The 22,866-nt window shown below is 65.3% G+C and overlaps 2 protein-coding genes across 2 annotated transcripts; one reads left to right on the top strand and one right to left on the bottom strand.

The window, feature by feature from the left end:
• Window positions 1-173: 173 nt before the first annotated feature.
• On the top strand, window positions 174-11,012 carry CCM2 (CCM2 scaffold protein). The gene is made up of 10 exons (XM_030266929.4): window positions 174-456; window positions 4,026-4,199; window positions 4,458-4,541; window positions 4,790-4,973; window positions 5,814-5,950; window positions 6,660-6,795; window positions 7,710-7,767; window positions 8,442-8,580; window positions 9,244-9,382; window positions 10,638-11,012. Exons 1-10 carry the CDS (start codon window positions 427-429, stop codon window positions 10,910-10,912), a joined length of 1,356 nt encoding a protein of 451 aa, XP_030122789.4. The 5' UTR covers window positions 174-426; the 3' UTR covers window positions 10,913-11,012.
• A 1,497-nt stretch (window positions 11,013-12,509) lies between these two features.
• Window positions 12,510-21,487, bottom strand: NACAD (NAC alpha domain containing). The gene is made up of 9 exons (XM_041714184.2): window positions 21,335-21,487; window positions 15,846-19,259; window positions 15,433-15,609; window positions 15,268-15,356; window positions 15,120-15,203; window positions 14,719-14,865; window positions 14,518-14,649; window positions 13,695-13,817; window positions 12,510-12,649 (listed from the first exon to the last, which is right to left on the bottom strand). The coding sequence occupies exons 1-9, from the start codon at window positions 21,354-21,356 to the stop codon at window positions 12,635-12,637; spliced, it is 4,203 nt and encodes a 1,400-aa protein (XP_041570118.2). The 5' UTR covers window positions 21,357-21,487; the 3' UTR covers window positions 12,510-12,634.
• Between the last annotated feature and the right edge of the window lie 1,379 nt (window positions 21,488-22,866).

Below are 22,866 nucleotides of genomic sequence, written 5' to 3'. Positions count from 1 at the left end.
GCTGGTGGGCGTGGCCAGCGAGAGGGGCGTGGTCGGAGGCGGGGTGTATGTCATGATGTCATGATATGACATCACAAAAAGGCGTGGTCAAACGGTGGTGGGCGGGGTTTACCGGCGGAGGGCGTGGCTTGGGGCGCCGACCGCTTGGCGCAGGCGCACTGCGCTCACTCCCCCCGGCGGCGGCACGATGACGTCACGGGAAGGCGCCGCCCAAGATGGCGGCGGGGCCGAGCCGTGGGCGCTGAGGCGGCGCCGGGACCGGGAAGGGGAAGCGGGACCGGGACCGGGATCGGGATCGGGACCGGGACCGGGAGGCGGGGCTGGAGCGGGAACCGGGCGCGCCATGGCCACCGCCGCCGCGCGTTGAGGCCCCGCCGCTCAGCCGGGCCGGGATGCCCCGGGGGGGCCCGGGCCGCCGCCGGACCAATGGAGGAGGAGGGCAAGAAGGGCAAGAAGGTGAGAGCGGGGCTCGAGGGGCAGCCGGGGCCGCGCTGTGCCCCCCGAGGGGGGCGGGTCCGCCCCCGGCCCCGGCTCGGAGCCCCCCGGCGGTACCCGATCCCCTCCCGGGGCTGTTCCAGAGCGCCTTACCGGGAGTCACCGGCTGCCCGTTCCCGGGACCGTTCCCGCATCCCCTTCCCGGGACCGTTCCCGCATCCCCTTCCCGGGACCGTTCCCGCATCCCCTTCCCGGGACCGTTCCCGCATCCCCGTCCCGGGATCCTGCCCAGAGCCCCCAGCCCAGAACCTCCCCCTGTGCCTGAGGGCTCAGAGAAGGTTATCAATCAATGGGGGTATTAGTTACGGAGGGATTAATTGATGAGTTTGCTAATTTATTTAAATTATTACTGCTGCGGATTAATTTAATTCATTCCTGCATTAATTGACGCCTCCATTGTGTCTCGGGGCTCAGCAGCTCCAGCCGAGCCCGTGTTGCCCCAATTTTGCTCCTTCCAGCCCATTTTTGTGTCCTGGGGGAGGCTCAGCCTGAGCCTGCAGCAGGAGGGTGGATGTGATCCGTCCTTTTGGGGAGAAACTGGAGATTTTGGGAGCCCCTGGGCAGCGGGTTCCTGCTGGAGCTGAGCAAAGCATTCCAGAATGAGTGAGATTCTGTGGGGAATCTTTTTAATTTTATTTTAATTCCCAAACAGGCAGGTTTGGGAATTAAACCCTCATGTCATTGCCCTCCAGGCTTCCCAGACAGGCAGGTTTGGGAATTAAACCCCCGTGTCGCCACTCTGGGAGGGATTTTTGGGATGGTGCTGCTTTTGGGAAGGAGTCAGCTCCAGGGGGTTTGGGCAGAGCTCAGGTGTGGCTCCCCTGGGGCTCTGGATCCTCCCTCCTCCCTGTCCCCTCTGGAGCAGGGCTGAGCTGGCACCCACCTGTGACCTCGTGGAGCTTCCTTGGAGCAGCTTTTCCGTGGGTTTGGTGTTAATTAACCCTTGGAGCTGCTGCCTGTGGAGCACAGAGCTGGAAAAGCTGGTGCAGAGATGGGAAGATCCATCCTTGTGTTCCTCAGCTGCAGGGAGAACTCTTCTCCTGCTCTGTGCATCGTTCCAGCAGCACCCTGAGCTGATCCTAAGGGAGTTCAGGGCAGGTTTGGTTGGGATAAGGAGGAAAATCCCAGCCTGGGGATAAAATCCCACCTGGTTTCAAGTGGAGCCCTGGAATTCCTTCAGCCCTGGCTCTCTGTGGTGGTTATCCCAGCGGGAAGGGAGCTGTCCTGGGATGGAATAACATTCCCCACGAGTTCTGGGAGGCAGGATGGATCCACCAGGAATTCAGGAACCTGCTGGGCTTGGTGTCACACCTGGAGCCTCAGATGAGGATGGATGGATGCTCCAGCGTGCTTATTCCCAGGAAGGAGAAATTTCTGGGAGTGATCTCCCTGCTGCTCTGACTCCACAATCCATGCCAGGATCCGAAGCTGGCAGGGTTTCCCTGAGGGAATTCCCTGTGCAGGCAGCTGTCAGGGTGACATTCCCAGCTTTTCCAGCTCTGAACCTGGTGCCATCTGCCTCTCCCAGCAGCTGCTCCAGCATTTCCCTCCTCAAACAAGGAGCTGCTGAGCTTGGAGTTGCATCTTTGGGGGAAATTCTTGAAATTCCTTTGTTATCCCACATTTCCAGCCCAGTGTGGGCAGCAGGAAATGGGGATTGTGGCCCTCAGGTGAGACCCCAGCTGCAGAGCTGCCCCAGATCCAGCAGCACCAGGGCCTGGAGCTGCTGCTCTGTGGGATGGAGTGGAGTTTGGAGTGTCTGTGTTGGGAATTGGGCTGCTGGAGGAGCTTCCCCTGCTCCAGCTGCTCCCAGCCCACGGGCTCAGGGGGCTGTGGGGCCTTTAGGAGTGGGAATTGCTGTGGGATCCAGCTGGGTGTCAGAAAATACAAACTCTGAGCTCAGCCTCCCTTGGCACGGGGACATCCCCCCTGCTGGGGCAGAGGATGAAGGGTTTTTGGGTGTTGCCAGGGATTTTGGGGAGCAGGGAACAGCCTCGTGCCCGCCGTGGGTCCCTGCCCAGCCCCCTCTGTCACGTGGGGCAGAGGAAACCGTGGCACTTCCTGGCCCCGAGCGCCTCAACAGCAACACCCCAAAACGAGGGGAGCGTTCCCCCATCGCCTGCAGCCCCCCAGCTCCTGCAGCCCCCCAGCACAGCTCCCTCCTGCTCTGCCAGGGGTGCCATGGAGGACGAGGTGGGTGCTGGGCTTTGGGGTGCCCCAAAGCAGGAGCAGTTTCGGGCTGCGTCACACCAGAGGGTGCCCAGTGCGCCCCAGGGGAGCACAGAATCAGCCCAGCCCTCGGGGTGCAGCCCTTCCTGGGGGGAAAAGGGGGTTCCTCTGGCTTGGGGTGGGTCTGGATCCTGCCTGGCGGAGGGGGAAGTGTCTGGGTACAGCCTCAGGCCCGGTGGCACATTCCTGCGTTGCTCTGCTGTGAATTCCTGAAGGATTCCTGTGGAAATGCATCCCTGGGCATTGGCAGGCAGGATTTGGGGTGGGACATCTCAAAGGTGTTGCTGTGTCCAGGATTTCCTTCCCTGCAGAGTCCCTCGGCAGGACGATGGAATACCCTGATCAAGGATCATGGGGTCCTTCTGGATGCTTCCCAAAAATCCACCCTGCTGCTCCTGAGGCAGGGCTGGGGAGCTCTTTCCTCTCTGTCCTCTGTCTCCCTGATCCAGGGGATGTTTTTCCAGGCCGGGCTGTCCCCAATGTCCCAATGGGGACAATTCCCATTGTCCCAGCAGCTTTTCCTTGCTTTATAATTAATTAATCCACCACTGGAAGCATGCTGTGTGCCCCTTCAGATCCCATGTTCCTCTCCCTTGCCCTGAGGATCAGGAAAATCAGGATGTGGCCGTGCTGGGGGTGGGAAGCAGAGCCCACCAGGGAATGGGACACTGGAGTTCCTCAAGGAGTTCCTCAATCCAGCCCTGGATGCTCCAAACACCCCCTTGCCCTGGGACACCTGGAATTGGAGCAGCTGGGGGATGTTCCCAGTCATTTACCTGGTCTGGAGCTTGGTGAGATCCACGTGGCATTCCCGTGCCGAAGGACAGCTGTGTGTTGGCTCCATTTCCCAAACCTGGCACTTCAGGGTTTGGAATTTCCCATTTTTCCCAGGGAAATCCACTTTCTCATTGTTTGGGGTCTCCATGGAACATTCCTGCCTGTTTCTTTGGCATTCCTTGTTGAGTTGCCCCATCAGCTCCTCAGGGAGGTACAAAACCACGGAGAGTCCCTCTGGCTGCGCTGTTCACCTGGAATATATAAGAGTTGTAGTTCTCTTACCTGGAAGGTTTTACACGGTGACTTTGGGGGGAAATCACTGTATTTTGGTAGTGGGAACGCTCAGCACCTGTGTGTGTCCCAGGAGAAGGGTTTTCTGTGGAAAGCCACTGATTTACAGCTCCAAACCAAGCGTTGTGCATGGGGCAAAAGCAGCAGGATGGGATTGAGGGGCTGCCAGACCCCCAGTGCCAGTGCCAGACCCCCTTCTCACCTGATCCTGCTGCTCCCGTTCCTCTCCCCAGCCTGGAATCGTGTCCCCGTTCAAGCGAGTGTTCCTGAAGGGGGAGAAGGGCCGGGACAAGAAGGCTCAGGAGAAGGTGACGGAGCGGCGGCCGCTGCACACGGTGCTGGTGGCGCTCCCCGACCGCGTGGAGCCCGACCTGCTGCTCCACGACTACATCGAGAAGGAAGTCAAGGTATCCACAGGGTCCCTGCTCCTTGGGAATGCCTTCCCAATATCCCAGCTGGCAGGGAGAGCCCATTCCCCCTTGTCCAGAGTTCCTCTGCAGCTCTCCTGCAGCGCCTTAGGCACTGGAAGAGGCTCTGAGGTTTCTGTGGGGCTCCTTTTTGGACATTCCCACCTCTCAGCCATCTCCAGTTTTCCTTGGAGCGTCTCCGTGGCTCATTCTGGGTCGTGTTTGTGCTGTGGTGACGGTTTGGCTCTTCTGTCCCAGTATTTAGGGCAGCTCACTTCCATCCCGGGATACCTGAACCCCTCCAGCCGCTCCGAGATCCTGCACCTGATCGACAACGCCAAGGTGAGCGCTGGGCTGGTACAAATCCAGGCTGAGGAGCTTCCCAGGGTCCTGTTCCCCAGGGAAACACCCCAGTGAGGGGCTGGAATGCCTTTCCCAGAGAAGCTGTGGCCCCATCCCTGGAAATGCCCCGCGCCAGGGTGGATGGGGAGCAGCTGGGCACAGTGGAAGGTGTCCCTGGTCACAGCAGGGAGCTGGGAAATCCTTCAGCTCCTTCCAGGAGTAAATCCCTGTGAATCCTGGTGTTGCAGAGAGCCCACCAGCTCCCGGGGCAGCTGAGCCCGGAGCACGACGCCGTCATCAGCCTCTCTGCCTACAACATCAAGCTGGTGTGGAGGGACGGGGAGGACCTGATCCTCAGGGTGCCCATCCACGACATCGCCTCCGTGTCCTACATCCGCGACGACTCCGCGCACCTGGTGGTGCTCAAGACAGGTGAGCTGTGGCCGTGGGGTTGGGATTGTCCCCCTGGGGACCACCTGGACATGGGAGGTGTCCCTGTCCATGGCAGGGGTGGTCTTCGAGGTCTCTCCAACACAAAGCATTCCATGACACCTCGTTCCCTGTCATGGTTTCCATGAAAATACAACTTACCAATCAAATGCTGTGAAATGTGATCAAGAACAGAGCAAAGCAGGCTAAACTTAATAACAAAGGAAACACTTTATTACACTACTACTACTACTACTATAAAAGGAAAAGAAAGGAAAGAAAAAAAAAACACACAAAATTCGAAATGAAAACCTTCCAAAACATTTCTCCTCCCTCCACCCAACTCCACCAAACCCCAGCGAGACTCATTTGGATCCTTAATTAAGTTTTCACCCTTCAATATAATCAATACTGAGTCTATCGGGGAAGAGAGGAGTCCCTCTTGCACCATAGACCCCCAGGAAACACAGCTGCTACTTCTTGTGTTTCTAATGTCACACGTTCCTTCCAAAAAAAATTTCTCTTCCTTCCAAAGAAAATTTCTCTTCCCGTGTCAAACTATGACACTCCCGATTCCCTGTGCAGCTCTCTGCATGTCATGGGAACTGGGAGCTGGGGAGGGCTGAGCCAGGGGTTTATCTGAGTACAAACCTCATGGATAGGCTGTGGAATAAAGGAATAAATGCCTCAGGGGCTGGAAATCTGGGGGAAATTCTGCACTGTGAAAACAGCCGGACTGCTGTCCAAACCAGCTCCAAACTGGAGGGTTTTCATCCCATTCTGCTGCTTCAGGGCTCTTCCTGCCCTGCAGGACTCCTCCCCTCACCTGTGCTCTCCCCTCAGCTCAGGATCCCGGGATCTCGCCCAGCCAGAGCCTGTGTGCCGAGGGCTCCAAGGCGCTGACGTCGGGCTCGCTGTCGGAGAGCGCGGGGGGGCCCCTGGAGTGCTGCTGCCTGGTGGTCCTGGCCACGGAGAGCAAGGTAAGGCTGGCACTGCTCCGGCCTCAGAGTCACAGCATCGCTGGGAGGTGGCTGCCTCTGGGACCGTGGTGACAGTGGAGCCACAAACGCCACCACGGTCATGTCCTGTGGTGCATCCGGGTCCTTCCCCGCTCCCTCACCTGTGGGACGCAGATTTAGGGTGTCAGGTGTGGTTGGGCATTGCTGGAGCACCTGGAGAAGGGCTCCTGGGACACAGGAGGGTCTCCAGGAAGCATTTCCCTTGGTCCCTGTTGCCCAGAGCCTTCTGCAGCAGTGCAGAACCCACGAGGACAATCCCACAAAAGGGATTTGCTGATCGGGGTGTTTTCCCTGTGCTGACTGGGAATTTGTTTCATGCAGTGTCTGGATCCAGGGATTCCAGGCTCAGCCTCTCTGATCTCTGCTGAGGGTGGAGCTTCATCCCCTCATTCCCAGCTCTGACATTCCCTGGGGCTCCTGCACCCCTCTGGGATCAGCCAAAATCCCAGGGAGCTGCACGGAGGAGCCCCAGCACAGACCGTGGGGGGCTCTGGGGTGATGCTGGAGCATATCCCAGCTCCTGCTGCGGGTGGGAATGCTGGCAGGGCGATGGAGCTGGGCTCTGCCAGCCCTGCCCTCCTGTGGGACTGACACCCACCCACAGAGCCACAGGGAGAGGGGGATGTCCATCCCTGCCTGGGGCCTGCCACAGCTCCCTGCTCCTTCCCAGGTGGGTGCCGAGGAGCTGTGCTCCCTGCTCAGCCAGGTCTTCCAGATCGTCTACACCGAGTCCACCATCGACTTCCTGGACCGCGCCATCTTCGACGGCGCCTCGACGCCCACGCGGCACCTGTCCCTGCACAGCGGTGCGTGTCCGTGCCCGGGGCTGAGCTGGGAGTGGCTGGGGTTGGGAAAGCCTCAGGAACCCCCTGAGCCCACCCAGCCCCTCCCCAGGGCCACACACAGCCACAGCCAGGCAGGCCTGGGGTTGGGAAAGCCTCAGGAGCCCCCCGAGCCCACCCAGTGCCTGCCCAGGGCCACAGCCGGGAGTGGCTGGGGTTGGGAACGCCTCAGGAACCACCCTGGGCCCATCCTGCACCTCCCCAGGGTCACACACAGCCACAGCCAGGAGTGGCTGAGGTTGGGAACGCCTCAGGAACCCCCCAAGCCCACCCAGGGACACAGCCGGGCGTGGCTGGGGCTGGGAAAGCCTTGGGACCCCCCGAGCCCACCCAGTGCCTGCCCAGGGCCACAACTGGGAGTGGCTGGGGTTGGGAAAGCCTCAGGAACCCCCTGAGCCCACCCTGCACCTCCCCAGGGCCACAGCTGGGGATGGCTGGGGCTGGGAAAGCCTCAGGACCCCCCGAGCCCACCCTGCACCTCTCCAGGGCCACACACAGCTACAACCGGGAGTGGCTGGGGCTGGGAAAGCCTCAGGAACCCCCTGAATCCACCCAGGGCCACAGCTGGGCATGGCTGGGGTTGGGAAAGCCTCAGGAACCCCTGAACCCACCCAGCCCCCAGCACTGCTGAGGCCACCATGTCCCCAGGTGTCACATCCACAGGGATGGGAACTCCACCCCTCCCTGGGCATCCTGTTCCAGTTCCTGATCACCCTTTCCATGAAGGAATCTCTCTGAGATGCAGCCTCACCTCCCCTGGCACAGCCTGAGGCTGTTTCCTCTTACCCACTTAGGAATCACTTTGTGTCTCTCCTGGCTCAGGAAGACGCCGAGTTTGTGCCTCTCACATTCCATCTCCCACATTTTTTCCCCTGCAGATGACTCTTCCACCAAAGTGGACGTGAAGGAGCCCTTCGAGGCAGATGCCAGCACTTTGTGAGTGATCCATGGCCCCGGGGCTGGGATTAGCCCGGGTCTGCTGCCCTCAGCACCCGGGAAAGCTCAGCTGAGCCCGGCCGGGCCCCGGGGGGGTTGGCACGGGTCCTGTCCAGGGGGGGTTGGCACGGGTCCTGCTGGGCCTGGATTGTTCTGCCCTCAGCATTCCCGAGTCACAGCCACAGCCAGCTCAGTGTCAGCGTGGTTCGGGGTCACCCTGGAGCTGGGAGAAGGGTTTTCCCCAAAAACTTCTTATCTGGGAAGCCTCTCCCTCCTGGAGCACTGGAAACACCAACAGTGTTTGCAGGATGAAATCCTAACACACAAACAGCAGTTAACATCACTCTGGGAATAGCCAACATAAATAGGAGTGTTTAACATGGGGGAATTGGGAACCTGACTGAAAATTGCACATTTAAGCCCAAGGTAGGGAGTGGGGGGGTTTTTCCCAGTGAGGGATAATTCCCCACAGAGGGCTTCACTGTCACTGTCACCAAAGCAGCGTTCAGCTCCCTGGGAGCCTTGGGGTGCCCTCAGGAGCTGGGGGCTCCCAGATCATGGACTGCCCTGGGTGGGGAGGCACCCCAAGGATCAGAGTCCGACTCCTGGCTGTGCACAAGGCACCCAAAAACCCCAGCAGCACCCCGAGGAGACTCAGCCGTGCTGGCTGTCAGTTCCTTTGCAGACACGCTGGAAGCGGGGGACACGTCCCCGTCCTCCTTCTCAGCACTCCCATCCCCACACGTCACCACGGCCAGCGAGAGCGAGCTCAGCACCACGGCCACCGAGCTGCTCCAGGACTACATGATGACGGTGGGGACTGGGACTGGGGCCCTGAGGGAGGGACAGGGCTGGAGGGTCTGATTGTGGCCCCGTGTCGTGGAATCATGGGGTGGTTTGGGTGGAGAGGGGCCGTAAGGATGATCCCAACCCACCCCCTGCCATGGCAGCAACACCTTCCACCAGCCCAGGCTGCTCCAAGTCCCATCCAGCCTCACCAGGGGCGCTCCCATGGGTGGGGCAGCCACAGCTGCTCTGGGAAATCCACTCAAGTCCCTCACTACCCTCCCAGCCAAGAATTTTGTCCCAGTGTCCCATCTAAGTCACCACTTTTCCAGTGGGAGCCATTCCCTGTGTCCTGTCCCTCCATCCCTGTCCCCAGTCCCTCTCCAGCTCTCCTGGAGCCCCTTCAGGCCCTGCAAGGGGCTCTGAGCTCTCCCTGGAGCTTCTCCTCTCCAGGGGAACATTCCCAGCTCTCCCAGCCTGGTCCAGAGCAGGGGGCTCCAGCCCTGGAGCCTCCTCTGGGTCTCTGCTTCTCCCACAGGAGCATCCCCCCACTTTTCCCTTCCCAGCACCCAAGTCCCCTCGTGCCCCTCAGCTCACCCCTGCATCCCAGGGGGTTCCTGGCCCTGCCAGGGCCGTGCCCAGGGCTCCCAGCCCCTGCCAGGTGCCCTGAGGGCCGTGCTGTCCCCGCAGCTCCGCACCAAGCTGTCCTCGCAGGAGATCCAGCAGTTCGCCATGCTGCTGCACGAGTACCGCAACGGGGCCTCCATCCACGAGTTCTGCATCAACCTCAAGCAGCTCTACGGGGACAGCAGGAAATTCCTGCTCCTGGGTGAGTGTGGCATGGCTCTGGGCCTGAGCTGGGCCTGCCAGCAGGGGTGAGGGGCTGGGGGCACAGGGAGGCCTTGGGGTGCCACCACCAGAGGAGAACACCCCAATCCATCTCCTGCGGGGATTCCTCATTCCTGAGGGCAGCTGGTGCGTCCAGCCCGGCTCAAACCACAGCTCCAGGCTCTCCTCGGAGCTGTTTCCTGCTCCCACCTGCCTGTGGAGCACCTGGGAACCTCCTCCAGGGTCAGACTGTCTCCCACACCTAGAAACCCCCTCCAGAGCCAGGGGGTTTAATTCAGAACTGGAAATCTCCAGGGCAGGGATATTTAAACAACCTGGCCTGGGATATCCTAGGAAAACGGGTCAGGAGCACAAAGTCCTCCCAGGACAGGAGCAGTGTCTGACCTGGGGCCTCTGACATCCAGGGAACAGGGGTCAGCAAGTCACTGCCCCCAGAGCAGGAGCAGTGTCTGAGCTGTCCCCTCACCCCTGGGGACACCCAGGGGACAGGACAGATGGCCCTGATGGCACAGATCACTGGGATAAGCTCAGCAAAGCCCAGCAAGATGCTGGCAGAGGAATTAGATGGTTGGGAGATCAGAAAATCCCCCTTGAGCCGGGTTTTGGCTCCCTGAGCCGTGGTTGTGGTCTGGGTGTGAGTGACCGGGGGGATCCTGGAGGGACCAGGGGGAAGGAGCCGGGTGAGGGATCCATAATCAGGATTCTCTGGGATCCATAATCGGGATTCTCTGGGATCCAGGGTCAGGGATTCTCCGGGATCCAGGGTCAGGGATTCTCCGGGATCCAGGCTCAGGGATTCTCCGGGATCCAGGCTCAGGGATTCTCCGGGATCCAGGCTCAGGGATTCTCCGGGATCCAGGGTCGGGGATTCTCCGGGATCCAGGGTCGGGGATGCTCTGGGATCCAGGGTCAGGGATGCTCTGGGATCCAGGGTCAGGGATGCTCTGGGATCCAGGGTCAGGGATGCTCTGGGATCCAGGGTCAGGGATGCTCTGGGATCCAGGGTCAGGGATGCTCTGGGATCCAGGGTCAGGGATGCTCTGGGATCCAGGGTCAGGGGATTCTCTGGGATCCAGGGTCAGGGATCCACCAGTCACCTCCAGCCCCCACCAGTCCCCCCCAGGCCCTATTAACCATAATTAATTAAGCCTGTGGAATCCCCGGTGAGGAATCCCCGGGGTGAGGAATCCCCGTGTCCCCGCACTCACCGTGTCCCCGCCGTGTCCCCGCCGCAGGCCTGCGTCCCTTCATCCCCGAGAAGGACAGCCAGCACTTCGAGAACTTCCTGGAGACCATCGGGGTGAAGGACGGCCGCGGCATCATCACCGACAGCTTCGGCCGCTACCGCCGCTCGCTGGGCGCCGCCTCCGCCTCCAACGGCACCGGCGCCGCCGGCAGCTCCGACGAGCAGTCCGTGCCCTCCGAGGAGGACGAGTGGGACAGGATGATCTCCCACATCAGCAGCGACATCGAGGCCCTGGGCTGCAGCCTGGACCGGGACTCGTCCTGAGGGAGCCCCCACAGCCGGGGCTGCCCTCGAGGGGACGTGGAACTGCCCCAGGGGAGCTCTGGAGCTGCCCAAGAACACCAACATGTGCCTCCATGGAGATCCTGGGACACAGAACGGGCTCTGGAGGGACCCCAGGACACGGAGCTGTCCTCAGGGGGATGTGGAACTGCCCCAGGGGGACTCCAGAGCTGCCCAAGAACACCAACCTGTGCCCCCATGGAGATCCTGGGGGACCCCAGGACACGGAGCTGTCCTCGGGGGTACGTGGATCTGCCCCAGGGAAGCTCTGGAGCTGCCTGAGAACACCAACCTGTGCCCCCATGGAGACCCTGGGACACGGAGCTGGCCCTGGAGGGACCCCAGGACACGGAGCTGCCCTTGTGGGGATGTGGAACTGCCCCAGGGGAACTCTGGAGCTGCCCAAGAACACCAACCTGTGCTCCCATGGAGACCCTGGGACACGGAGCTGGCCCTGGAGGGACCCTGGGACACGGAACTGCCCCAGGGGAGCTCTGGAGCTGCCCGAGAACACCAACCTGTGCTCCCATGGAGATGCTGGGACATGCAGCTGCCCTTGGAGGGACCCCAGACCCCTCCTGTGGGACATGGGGGCTCCAGCCGGGTGTCTGCACTGCCCCAGCCTCATGAACAGCTCCAGGGGCTCCCGCTGGGGCTTGGGGGACAGGCCTGCATTTGGATTTTGGGGGCAGATCTCCTCCCAGAAGGACAGACGTGCTCCTGAGGGATGTCCTGAGTGCTGGGATCTGCTCCCCCACAGTTTACAGTTTGCACAGCGGGTCCCCCAGAACTGCCCCTGCCCCCCCAAAATGAAGTTGTACCACAATGTGAATTTTTTCACCCTTGCATCCGTGGTATTGGAACATTCCTGCACATTCCAGCTGCCCCAGTCTGGGATTCTCCCCAGTCACTGCCCCCCTCCTCATCCTCCCCAGGTCCTGCTGGGGAGAGGAGCTGGGCAGGACCCCCAAAACCCCCTTTATCTACCCTGGGGGGCTCCCCAGTACCCCACAGCCACACCCCGGGGCTCTGCTCCTGCCCCACTCTGGAGCCAGGTGCTGCCTCAGCACTTTGGGGTTCTGGCACATTCCAGAGGCCCCAGATCCCCCCCAGTGCCTGTGACCCCTTCTGCCCCCTTCACACTGCCCACCCTGGGGTGTCCCCCCACTGGTGACACCCCCCCCTTTTCCAGGGGTATCCCAACCCCTCCTCCCTCTGGATTTCAGGTGTCCCCGGAGCTGAGGCACCTCTGGGGACTCACCTGGGGGACACAAAGTGTCCCCTCCTGCCGCCTTTCCCCTCCCAACACCGAGAAAACGGGGAGCAGGTCCCTGCCACACCGGGATTTGGGGACAGAGTTCCCTCCCTCCCCATCCCCTGGAGCTCAGGGGCTTCATTCCCACCCGGGTCTGTGCTACACCCCAAATCTGGAGGGGAGGGGGACCCCTGATCCCCAGGGATGCTGCTGCCACTCCCCCAAAACCTGTCCCACCCCAGTCACACCCCAATCACTGCCCTCCCCGTCCCACCGCTGGAATTGGGGTCCCCACGCTCCCCAAATCAGGCCTGGGAGGCTCGGTGCGATCCAAGGGGTGCAGGAGGCCTTTATTGAGCAGTCCAGGGGCCAGGAGGAGGTGGGGGGCAGCAGGGAGGATTTGGGGGGGCTCTGTGCATCTATACAGGGGGCCAGGACACCCCCGGCTGCTACATGGTCAGTTCCTGTGGAGAGAGCAGAGACGGGAATTGGGGGTCACCCCCAGTTCTGAGGGGGAAAAAGGGGGGTCACAGCCCCAATTCCCAGTGGGAAAGGGAAAGGGGAGGGGGGTCATGCCCCAATTCCCAGTGGGAAAAGGTGAGAGGGGTCACAGCCCCAATTCCCAGTGGGAAAAGGGAAGGGTGGGGGTCACAGCCCCAATTCCCACTGGGAAAAAGGGGGGTCACAGCCCCAATTCCCAGTGGGAAAATGGGGGGTCACAGCCACAATTCCCAGTGGGAAAGGGGTCACAGCCCCAATTCCCACTGGGAAAAGGGTGAGGAGAGGGGTTACAGCCCCAATTCCCAGTGGGAAAATGGGAGAGGGGTCACAGCCCCAATTCCCACTGGGAACAGGGGGAGTCACAGCCCCAATTCCCCAGGGAAAGGGGGGGGTCACAGCCCCAATTCCCACTGGGAAAGGGGGTCACAGCCCCAATTCCCAGTGGGAAAAGGGGAGAGGGGTCACAGCCCCAATTCCCACTGGGAAAGGGAAAAGGGGAGGGGGGTCACAGCCCCAATTCCCACTGGGAAAAGGGAAAGGGGGTCACAGCCCCAATTCCCAGTGGGAAAAGGGGAGAGGGGTCACAGCCCCAATTCCCAGTGGGAAAAGGGAAATGGGGGTCACAGCCCCAATTCCCAGTGGGAAAAGGGAGAGGGGTCACAGCCCCAATTCCCCCGGGAAAGGGGAGAGGAGAGGGGTCACAGCCCCAATTCCCAGTGGGAAAATGGAAAGGGGGGGGGGAGTCACAGCCCCAATTCCCAGTGGGAAAAGGGGAGAGGGGTCACAGCCCCAATTCCCACGGGAAAAGGGAAGAGGGGTCACAGTCCCAATTCCCACTGGGAAAAGGGGAGGAGAGGGGTCACAGCCCCAATTCCCAGTGGGAAAAGGGGGTGTCACAGCCCCAATTCCCCTGGGAAAGGGGGTCTCCCGGCCCCAATTCCCCAGGGAAGGGGGTCTCCCAGCCCCAATTCCCCAGGAAAGGGGGGTGGTCTCCCGGCCCCCACTCACCATGATGGCGTTGACGATGTCGTTGTTGTTGTGCCGCAGGGCCCGCACGGCCTTGGGCCGGGACACGTTGGCCTGGGCCATCACCAGCTCGATGTCCCGCACCTCCAGCCCCGTCTCGTCCACCTGGGGGGGGGCACGGCGCTGTGAGACCCCCGGGGCACAGACACAGACCCCCCCATGGCACAGACACAGACCCAGCCCCCCATGGCACAGATCCAGACCCCCCCATGGCACAGACCCAGACCCGAGTGCCAGAGACCCCCCCCATGGCACAGACCCAGACCCCCATGGCACAGACCCAGACCCCCATGGCACAGACCCAGCCCCAAGTGCCAGAGACCCTGACCTGAATGCCAGAGACCCCCCATGGCACAGACTCAGACCCACCCCCATGGCACAGACCCAGCCCTGAACACCAAAGACCCCCCACCCATGGCACAGACCCCGCCTTGAGTGCCAGAGACCCCCCATGGCACAGACAGAGACCACTCCCATGGCACAGACCCAGAGCCCCCCACCATGGCACAGACCCAGCCCTGAGCCCCAGAGACCCCCCATGGCGCCCCGGGGTGCTCTGGCCCCCCCATGGCACAGACCCAGCCCCTTATGCCAGAGACCCCCACCTGAATGCCAGAGACCCCCCCCCATGGCACAGATCCAGTCCCCCATGGCACAGACCCAGACCTGAGCGCCAGAGACCCCCCCGTGGGGCACAGACCCAGCCCTGAACACCAGAGACTCCCCATAGCACAGACACCCCCATGGCACACACCCAGCCCCCCCCATGGCACCCCGGGGTGCTCTGCCCCCCCATGGCACCCACCTCCTCCTCCTCCTCGCTCTCCTCCTTGATGGCCAGGGCAGGAGCAGCGTCGGGCACCAGCGCCGGGTGCTCCAGGGGCACCTTGAACTTCTCAGCCGCCGCCTTGTGCACTTGCTGGGACAGGTCCTCGATCTGGGGGACACACGGGGTCACCGCGGCGCCCCCCGAGCCGGGGCTGCCCCCAAAGCCCCCCGAGCCCACCTTGGCCTCCCCAAAGACGATGTAGATGTCCGAGGCGGGGCTCTTGAAGACGTCGGGTTTGGAGATGACGAAGAGGATGTTCTTGGATTTGCGGATGGTGATGCGGGTGACGCCGTGGATCTGCCGCAGCCCCAGCTTGGACATGGCCTGGGGGGGCACACAGTGACCCCCCGCACCCCAGCACAGCACCCCGGGGTGGCACAGCACCCCAAATCCCCGGGGGAACGGGGAGCAGGGATGGGGGATTCCGTCCCTCAGCACGGCCAGGATGAGCCCCCCCAGCCCACAGTGGGGACCCCCCGAGTCCCATCCTCACCCCCCCAAAATCCCAGCCCTGCCCCCCCTCCCCCAACCCCGCGATGGGACCCCAACCCCCAGGGGCACCCCAGGGACCCCCCAACCTTGCGGGCCTTCTTCTCGCTGCGGCTCTGCTTGGCTTTGCTGAGCGGTTCCTCGGCGGGGCCCAGCGCCTGGCCCAGGGGCACCTGCGAGAGGGGGGGTCAGCGAGCCCCGGGGGTCCCCGGCACCCCCCGACCCCCCAAAACCCACCTGGGGCTGGGCAGGGGGCAGCTCCGAGCCCTCGGGCTCCTCCAGCTCCGGGATGGACTCGTCGTTGCTCTCGGACTCGTTCCCGGACCCTGCGCAAGGGGGGGGGGCTGAGAGGGGCTCCCCGGAACCCCAAATGTGGGGGTACCCCACGGGACCCCCCCTCACCTCGGTGGTTGGGCTGGCAGCGCTGGGGGGCCGGGGGGGGCTGGGGGGTCTCGGCCTCGCTGGATGAGCTCGACTCGGACTGCAGAGACCCCCGGGGGGGCACCCGGCCCCCCCCAGCCCCCGGGACCCCCGCCCGGGCCCGGGGCTCCGGCTCCTTCTGCGGGGAGCGCTGGGGGGCTGTGGGGGCACGGGGGCTGAGAGGGGGGTCCCCAAAACCCCTCTGCTCGCCCCCATTGCCCCCCCAACTCCCCTGACCACCCACCCTGACCCTGACCCCCCACGGCAAGGGGGGGCTGAGCTGGTGGTGCCCCCAAACCCCCGTTGGCCGCACCCACCCGGGACCCCCCAAAATCCCCCCGTGGGCAGCGCCCAGCCCAGCCCCACAGCCACGGGGGGTTTTGGGGGGCTCTTACCTTCGAGGTGCGTCCTGGAGAGGGGCAGCCCCGGGGGGGCCGGGGCAGGAGGAGGCACTTGGCTGAGTTTGGGGGGCGCAGGGTTGGGGGGCGCAGGGCGGGGGGACCCCGGCTGAGCCCCCACAGCGGGCGGGGGGCTGTGAGCGACCCCCCCCGCCGCCTCCTCTTCCTCCTGCGCCTCGGGGGGACTCGGGGGGACTTTGGCATCGGGGCCGGGGGGCTCAGGGCCCGGCCGGGGGGCGGCGGGCAGGACCCCCGGGGACCCCCGGAGCGGGGCGGTGACCCCCGGCCCGGCCCCGCGCCCCGAAAAGGCACCGGGTGGTGGGAGCAGTGCGGGGGGGGTCCCCACAAACACCTCCCGCTCCGAGGCCGTGAACCGCGGCGAGGGGGGCGCGGGGGGCGCATCCTCATCCTCTTCTTCCTCCTCCTCGGGGTCCCCGCGGGGCCCGGCGGGGCTCGGCGGGGCCGCTCTGGTACCGGGGACAAAACCGGAGGCGGCGTCCCCCGACCCCTCGGGGACATCCCCGGGGGGCTGCGACAGCGTCGCCCCTGCCAGGGGACACGGGGGGACAGCCGGGGCCACCCCGGCCCGGGCAGGGGGACACGGGGCAGGGACAGCGGCCGGGGGGTGGGGGGCCACCGGGCCGGGGGCCACCGGATCAGGGGTCACGGTGGCCGTCACATGCTGGGAGGTCACCGATGTCACCGGCTCCGTGTCCGCGGCGTCCATCGCGCTCGGGGTCACCAGGGCAGCGTCCGTGGTGGCCGTCAGGGCAGGTGGCACTGGTGGCACCAGGCTGGTGGTCTCAGTGGCCAGCAGGGCAGGTGGCACTGGTGGCACCAAGTCGGTGGCCGCAGCATCCTTCAGGGTGGATGTCACTGGTGTCACCAGGACAGTGTCCATAACTTCCATCTTGTCCAGCAGGCTCGGTGTCACCGGCTCAGTGGCCGTGATAGCCAGCTCATGTTGTGGGCTTGGTGTCACCAGGCTGGGGGCCACAGTGTCTGGCTCATCTGGTGGGCTCGGTGTCACCTGTGTCACCAGATCTGTGGCCACGGTGTCCAGCTCATCTGGGGGCTTGGGTGTCACTGGTGTCACCAGGTCCATGGCCACGGCATCCGGCTCATGAGGTGGGCTCGGTGTCACTGGTGTCACCAAGCTGGTGGCCACAGTGTCTGGCTCATCTGGGGGGCTCAGTGTCATTGGTGTCACCAGATCTGCGACCACGGTGTCCGGCTCATGTGGTGGGCTTGGTGTCATTGGTGTCACCAGGCTGGGGGCCACAGTGTCAGGCTCATCTGGTGGGCTGGGTGTCACCGCTGTCACCAGGTCCATGGCCACAGTGTCCAGCTCATGTGGTGGGCTCGGTGTCACTGGTGTCACCAGGTCCGTGGCCACAGTGTCCAGCTCATCTGGTGGGCTCGGTGTCACTGGTGTCACCAGGTCCATGGCCACGGTGTCTGGCTCATCTGGTGGGCTCGGTGTCACCAACTCCATGACATCAGGGGCTGCAGCATCCAGCTCAGTTGGTGTCCCTGGTGTCACCATGTCAGTGGCCGCAGTGTCCAGCTCGTCAGGCGGGCTGGGTGTCACTGGTGTCACCGGGCTGGTGGCTGCAGCGTCCATCTCATCCAGGGGGGTCGGTGTCACTGGTGTCACCAGGGCAGTGCCCACCGAATCCATCAGGCTGGGTGTCACTGGTGTCACCAGAGCAGTGGTCACCAGGCTGGGTGTCACTGGTGTCACCAGGTCACTGGTCACTGTGTCCATCGGGCTGGGTGTCACTGGTGTCACCAGGGCAGTGGTCACTGTGTCCATCAGGCTGGGTGTCACTGGTGTCACCAGTTCAGTGGTCACTGAGTCCATCAGGCTGGGTGTCACTGGTGTCACCAGCGCAGTGGCCACCGTGTCCATCAGGCTGGGTGTCACTGGTGTCACCAGGGCAGTGGTCACCGTGTCCATCTCATCCAGGGGGGTCGGTGTCACCAGTGTCCCCAGGCCGGTGGCTGCAGAGTCCGGCTGGCTGTGGCCATCAGTGCTGCCCGTTGTCCCAGCGCTGAGCTCAATGTCATTGTCACCATCACTGTCACCATCATTGTCACCATCACTGTCACCCCCGGGGCCGTCCTGGGGCTCCCGGGCACAGGACACGGGGGACGAGGGGACAGGGTGGGTCCCTGCCAGCTCCGGGCACCTTCCCGGTCCCGCCACCTCCTCGGGGGGCTCGGGCGGGGGTCGCACCCCGGTCCCGGTGACAGCGGCGGCCCCGTCCGGTGCCGGGGGTGTCCCCACGGGCCCCGGAGCCGGCTCGGGGTGACCCGGGGACCCGGCACGGAGGTGGAGCTCGACCCCGGCGGGCCCGGGGGAGGCCGGGGGGGTCCCGGGGAGGGTCCCGGGGGGGGTCCCCGCGCCCCCCGCGTGTCGCTCGCGGCCGTAGAGCCGCTCGTCCTCGTCCCCGTCGTAGGCGGCCGAGTCCGAGGAGGCGTCGGTGTCGTCGCGGAAGGCGAAGGACTCGTCCCCCCCCTCGGGGATGGAGCTCTCGGACAGCGAGCGCAGGAAGGACGCCGAGGTGCTGCCTTCATCTTCATCCTCCTCCTCCTCAGTGGGGACCCGCGGAGAGATCTCCACGGCCTCGGCCTGGAAGAGGAGACTGCCGCGGAACGGGAGCAGCGCCGCCGGGATCAGCCCCGAGCCTTCCTCATCCTCATCATCCTCATCCTCCTCCGGCGTCTGCCCATCCTCATCCTCATCCTCCTCATCATCCGCGCAGCCCGGCGGGGCGAAGGGACCATCATCATCATCATCCTCCTCCTCCTCCTCCTCGGGGGACAGCGGGGGGAAGGCCGGGGGGTCCCCCAGGCCGGGGGGCAGCAGCAGGGCCCCCCCCAGCCCCTCGGCCCCCCCCAGGCCTTCGGCCTCGCCCTCCCCCAGGTTGGGGGAGCAGGACGGGGAGGTGCTGGCGGTGCCCGAGGAGCCCCAACTGCCGCCCTCGGCCGTCCTGTAGGAGCCCGAGGGGGACGTGGGGGGCGAGCAGAGCCCCTCGCTGTCCCCGTCCGTGGGCGGCTCCTCGGGGGGCGGCGGCCGCGCCCCCCCCGCCCGCACCGGCGTGGAGGGGGCGGTGAAGAAGAGTTCGGGGTCCAGCGGCGGGGGGCGGCCCGGGGGCGGCTCTTTGGGGGGCGCGGGGAAGGGGCAAGGCACGGGGGGCGCCCCCCGGGGCTCGGGCGGGGGGCTGCGCGTCTCCTCCCCCATCACGATGCGGGTGTGCAGCGGCTCCGCGCCCCGCGGCGGCCGGCACGGGGAACCGGGGGGCGCGGCGGCGGCGGGGCCGGGCTCACAGCTCGCCCCCTCGGGCGGGGGGCGCGCCTCGTCCTTGGCCGGCATCGGCGGGGGGGTCCCGGGCATCGGCGGGGGGGCTGCGGAGAGAGGGGACAGCCCTGAGTGCCGCAGCACCCCACGGGGACACCCCTGAGTGCCACCGCCCCCACCCCGGGGTCACCGTGGGGAGGGGGGACACCCCTGAGTGCCACCGTGGGGAGGGGGGACACCCCTGAGTGCCACCGCCCCACCCCCGTGGGGTTACCGTGGGGAGGGGGACACCCCTGAGTGCCGCAGCCCCCACCCCGGGGTCACCCCTGAGTGCCACCGCCCCCCCGTGGGGTCACCGTGGGGAGGGGGGACACCCCTCAGTGCCGCAGTACCCCACGGGGGGACACCCCCGAGTGCCACCGCCCCACCCCGGGGTCACCGTGGGAAGGGGGGAGAACAGGGTGACCCCACCCAGAGCAGCTGCGGGAGGGTCCCTGGAGGTTTTGGGGGCACGGGGGGGGGACAGCAGCAGCGCCCCGTCCCCAAACCCCTCTCTGGGTGGGTGGGGGGCGCACGCGGTTGCAGCAGGGCGGGACCCCAACCCCGCGCCCCCCCCCCAGCCCCCTCCCCACCCCGTGCGCTCAGTTTGGGGGGGGGTCCGCAGCCCCGCCGTGCCCACCGCTCCCCCAAACACCCCCGGGACCCCCCCGGGACCCCCCCTCACCTGGGCACGGCTCCATGGGTGGGCGCGGCGGGTCCCGCGGGTGCCCCCGGCCCCTCCTGCACCCCGGGCCCGCCCCCCCCCCCGCCGTTATAACGGGGTTGGGGGCGGGGCGGCGCGGGGGGAGCCGGGAGGGGGCGGGGCCCCACCCCCCCCCAGTCTGAGATGGTTCAGCCCAGCACAACCCCCCCGCCACGTGCTGGGGACCCCCGAAAGGCTCATTGTGAGTTGGGGGGGGGGGGTCGTGTCCCACTGACCCCCCGGGGCCGTTTTGGGGTGACTCTGCCCCATAAGGGGGGGGGGGGGGCTGCCGGGACCCCGTTAATCCAGCGCGTCCCTGCCCCACAACCCGGGGGATGTTTTGGGGTCCCCTTACAGCCCGGAGGGCACACCCTGACCTTGGGGACCCCCAGCCTCAGCTCGGGGGGCACCGCGGCACAGGGGAGGGCGGCTCTGGGCTGTGTCCCTGTCCCCGTCCCCGCGACACGTCAGAGTGGCCCCGGGGACAGCGCTGTGGGGTGACCTTGGCCGTGCCTCAGTTTCCCTCCGACACGGGGGGCACACCCCGATGGGTTCCCGGGGGGGGGCGGTGACCCCCGAGGGGTCCCCAAAGTGCCCCGAGCCCCGCCGGGGACCGGCCCGGAGCCCCCCGGTTGTGCCGGGCCCGGAGCCCGGGCGGCGGCTCCTCCCGCTCCATCCTCATCCTCCGGCTCCGGCCTTCATCCCCCAGCTCCTTCCTCATCCTCATCCTCGTCCTCGTCCTCATCCTCATCCTCATCCTCATCCTCATCCTCATCCTCATCCTCATCCCTCCTGCTCTGCGTCCATCGCTCCCGCTCCATCCTCATCCTCCGGCTCCATCATTGCCCCTCTGTCCTTCATCCCCCACCTGGATCCACCTTCCCCCTGCTCCATCCTCATCCTCCCGTCCTTCATCCCCCAGCTCCATCCTCGTCCTCCCGTCCTGCAGCCCTCCCTGCTCCGTCCTTCATCCCCCTGCTCCATCCTCATCCTCCAGCCCTCCATGGCTCCCGCTCCGCCTTTCATCTCCATCCTGACGGCTCCGGCTCCCTCCTCCCTGCTCCGTCCTTCATCCCACCCGCTCCATCCTCATCCTCCTGCTCCGTCCTTTCCGCTCCGTCCTTCATCCTTCCGGCTCCGTCCTTCATCCCCCCGCTCCATCCTCATCCCATTCTCGGCCTTCATCCCGCGCCCCCCTCCCCGCGCTTCCATTCTTCCCTCTCCCTCCTCATCCTCCCGCTGCCTCCTCATCCTCCCGCTCCCTCCTCATCCTCCCTCTCCTTCCTCATCCTCCCTCTCCTTCCTCATCCTCCCGCTCCTTCCTCATCTTCCCGTTCCCTTCTCATCCTCCCTCTCCCTCCTCATCCTCCCTCTCCTTCCTCATCCTCCCTCTCCCTCCTCATCCTCCCTCTCCCTCCTCCTCCCGCCGCCCGGCCTCACCTGCCTCCGCTCCCTCCGGCATCCCGTTCCGCGGCTCGGAGCCGCCGCCGCGGGCGGTTTTTGGGGCTTCTCGGGGCTCGGCCCGCCCCGGCCCCGCTCCCCCCGCTGGGCTCGGCGGGGCGGACGCGGCTGCGGCGGCGGCGGCGGCGCGGGAGCATCGGCGGGGCCGGGGCGGGGACGGGGCCGGGACCGGCCCGGCTGATGTCAGCGGAGCGCGGCCCGCCCGGCCCCGCTCTGTCGCGATAGTGCGTTTGTGTCGGGGGAGGGGAGGGGAGGGGAGGGGAGGGGGCTCCGGGCCCACCCAGCGCTTACATCAGCCCCGGGGGGGGGGGAGGGCGGGGCCGGCCTCAGTTTCCCCCACTTTGTCCCCAAAAAAAGGGGGATCAGCACCCGCGGTGTCCTGGGGGAGCCCCCCCGAAGCGTCCGCGCGGTGACACCGATGGGGAGGGACGTCCCGGAGCACCGCGATGAGGACGGGCATTGTCCCCCGTGCCCGCCTGCCGGTGCCAGGCACGGCCCCGCCGGTGACTCAGCAGCTCCCGCCCGCCGTGTCCCCGTCCCCGTGTGTCCCCCCGGCGGCCGGAGGGGTCCCGGGGCTGGGGGGCCACTGATGTGTCCCCAGAGCCCTTCCCGGCCCCGGTGTGTCACCCCCGGCTGGTCCTGAACCACCTTTGTCACCCCCAGGCTGGTCCTGAGCCCCCTTTGTGTCCCCCAGGCTCATCCCGAGCCACCTTTGTCACCCCCCGGCTTGTCCCGAGCCACCTTTGTCACCCTCCGGCTTGTCCTGAGCCACCTTTGTCACCCCCAGGCTGGTCCCAAGCCACCTTTGTCACCCCCCAGACCTGTCCCGAGCCACCTTTGTCACCCCCCCGGCTTGTCCCAAGCCACATTTGTCACCCCCCCAGCTGGTCCCAAGCCACCTTTGTGTCCCCCAGGCTGGTCCCGAGTCACCTTTGTCACCCCCAGACCTGTCCTGAGCCACCTTTGTGTCCCCCAGTCCTGTCCCGAGCCCCCTTTGTCCCCCCGCCCCGTGCAGGACTCCTCGTGGCCTGTGGGTCACTGCTGTCCCCGCCCCCCGGGGACAATCCCGGGATAATCGGGAATCAAGGCCGGTGGCTCCCGATGCCAATCCCGGCTCAGACCGGCGGGCACGGGGCTGGGGGACACGGGGGACACGGGCACAGCCACGTGCCACCAACGCTGGTGGCACTGACCCCGCTGGCAGCCACCCAGTGCCACCCAACCCTGATGTCACCCACCCCCAAGGTCACCTGTCCCTGCTGTCACCTGGCTCCAAGGTCACCCACCCCAATGTCACCCACCCCAATGTCACCCACCCCCAAGGTCACCTGTCCCTGCTGTCACCCACCCCAATGTCACATCCCCAATGCCAACTGCCACAGATGTCACTTTGCTCCCACGTCCTGTCCCAGTGCCACCCAGCCCCAATGTCACCTGGCCATGGCCAACTGGGCCTGGATGTCACCTGGTCCCAGTGCCACCTGGCACTGATGGCAACTGTCCCCAGTGTC

This window comes from Taeniopygia guttata, chromosome 2 (assembly GCF_048771995.1).
Source record: "Taeniopygia guttata chromosome 2, bTaeGut7.mat, whole genome shotgun sequence".
Taxonomy (NCBI): Eukaryota; Metazoa; Chordata; class Aves; order Passeriformes; family Estrildidae; genus Taeniopygia; species Taeniopygia guttata.
Note: the sequence above shows the minus strand (reverse complement) of the source record. Positions and strands in the feature narration are given on the sequence as shown.

What these genes read in the sequence shown, in the direction of transcription:
- NACAD (XM_041714184.2), bottom strand. Translation starts at nt 21,356, where the DNA reads ATGCCGGAGGGAGCGGAGGCAG. An exon ending in CTCCAGGACGCACCTCGAAG is followed by an intron (nt 15,610 to 15,845) that starts GTAAGAGCCCCC and finishes GTGCCCCCACAG; the next exon opens with CCCCCCAGCGCTCCCCGCAG. An exon ending in TCGTCTTTGGGGAGGCCAAG is followed by an intron (nt 14,650 to 14,718) that starts GTGGGCTCGGGG and finishes TGTGTCCCCCAG; the next exon opens with ATCGAGGACCTGTCCCAGCA.
- CCM2 (XM_030266929.4), top strand. Translation starts at nt 427, where the DNA reads ATGGAGGAGGAGGGCAAGAAGGGCAAGAAG. An exon ending in CCTGGTGGTGCTCAAGACAG is followed by an intron (nt 4,974 to 5,813) that starts GTGAGCTGTGGC and finishes CTCTCCCCTCAG; the next exon opens with CTCAGGATCCCGGGATCTCG. An exon ending in CAGGAAATTCCTGCTCCTGG is followed by an intron (nt 9,383 to 10,637) that starts GTGAGTGTGGCA and finishes TCCCCGCCGCAG; the next exon opens with GCCTGCGTCCCTTCATCCCC.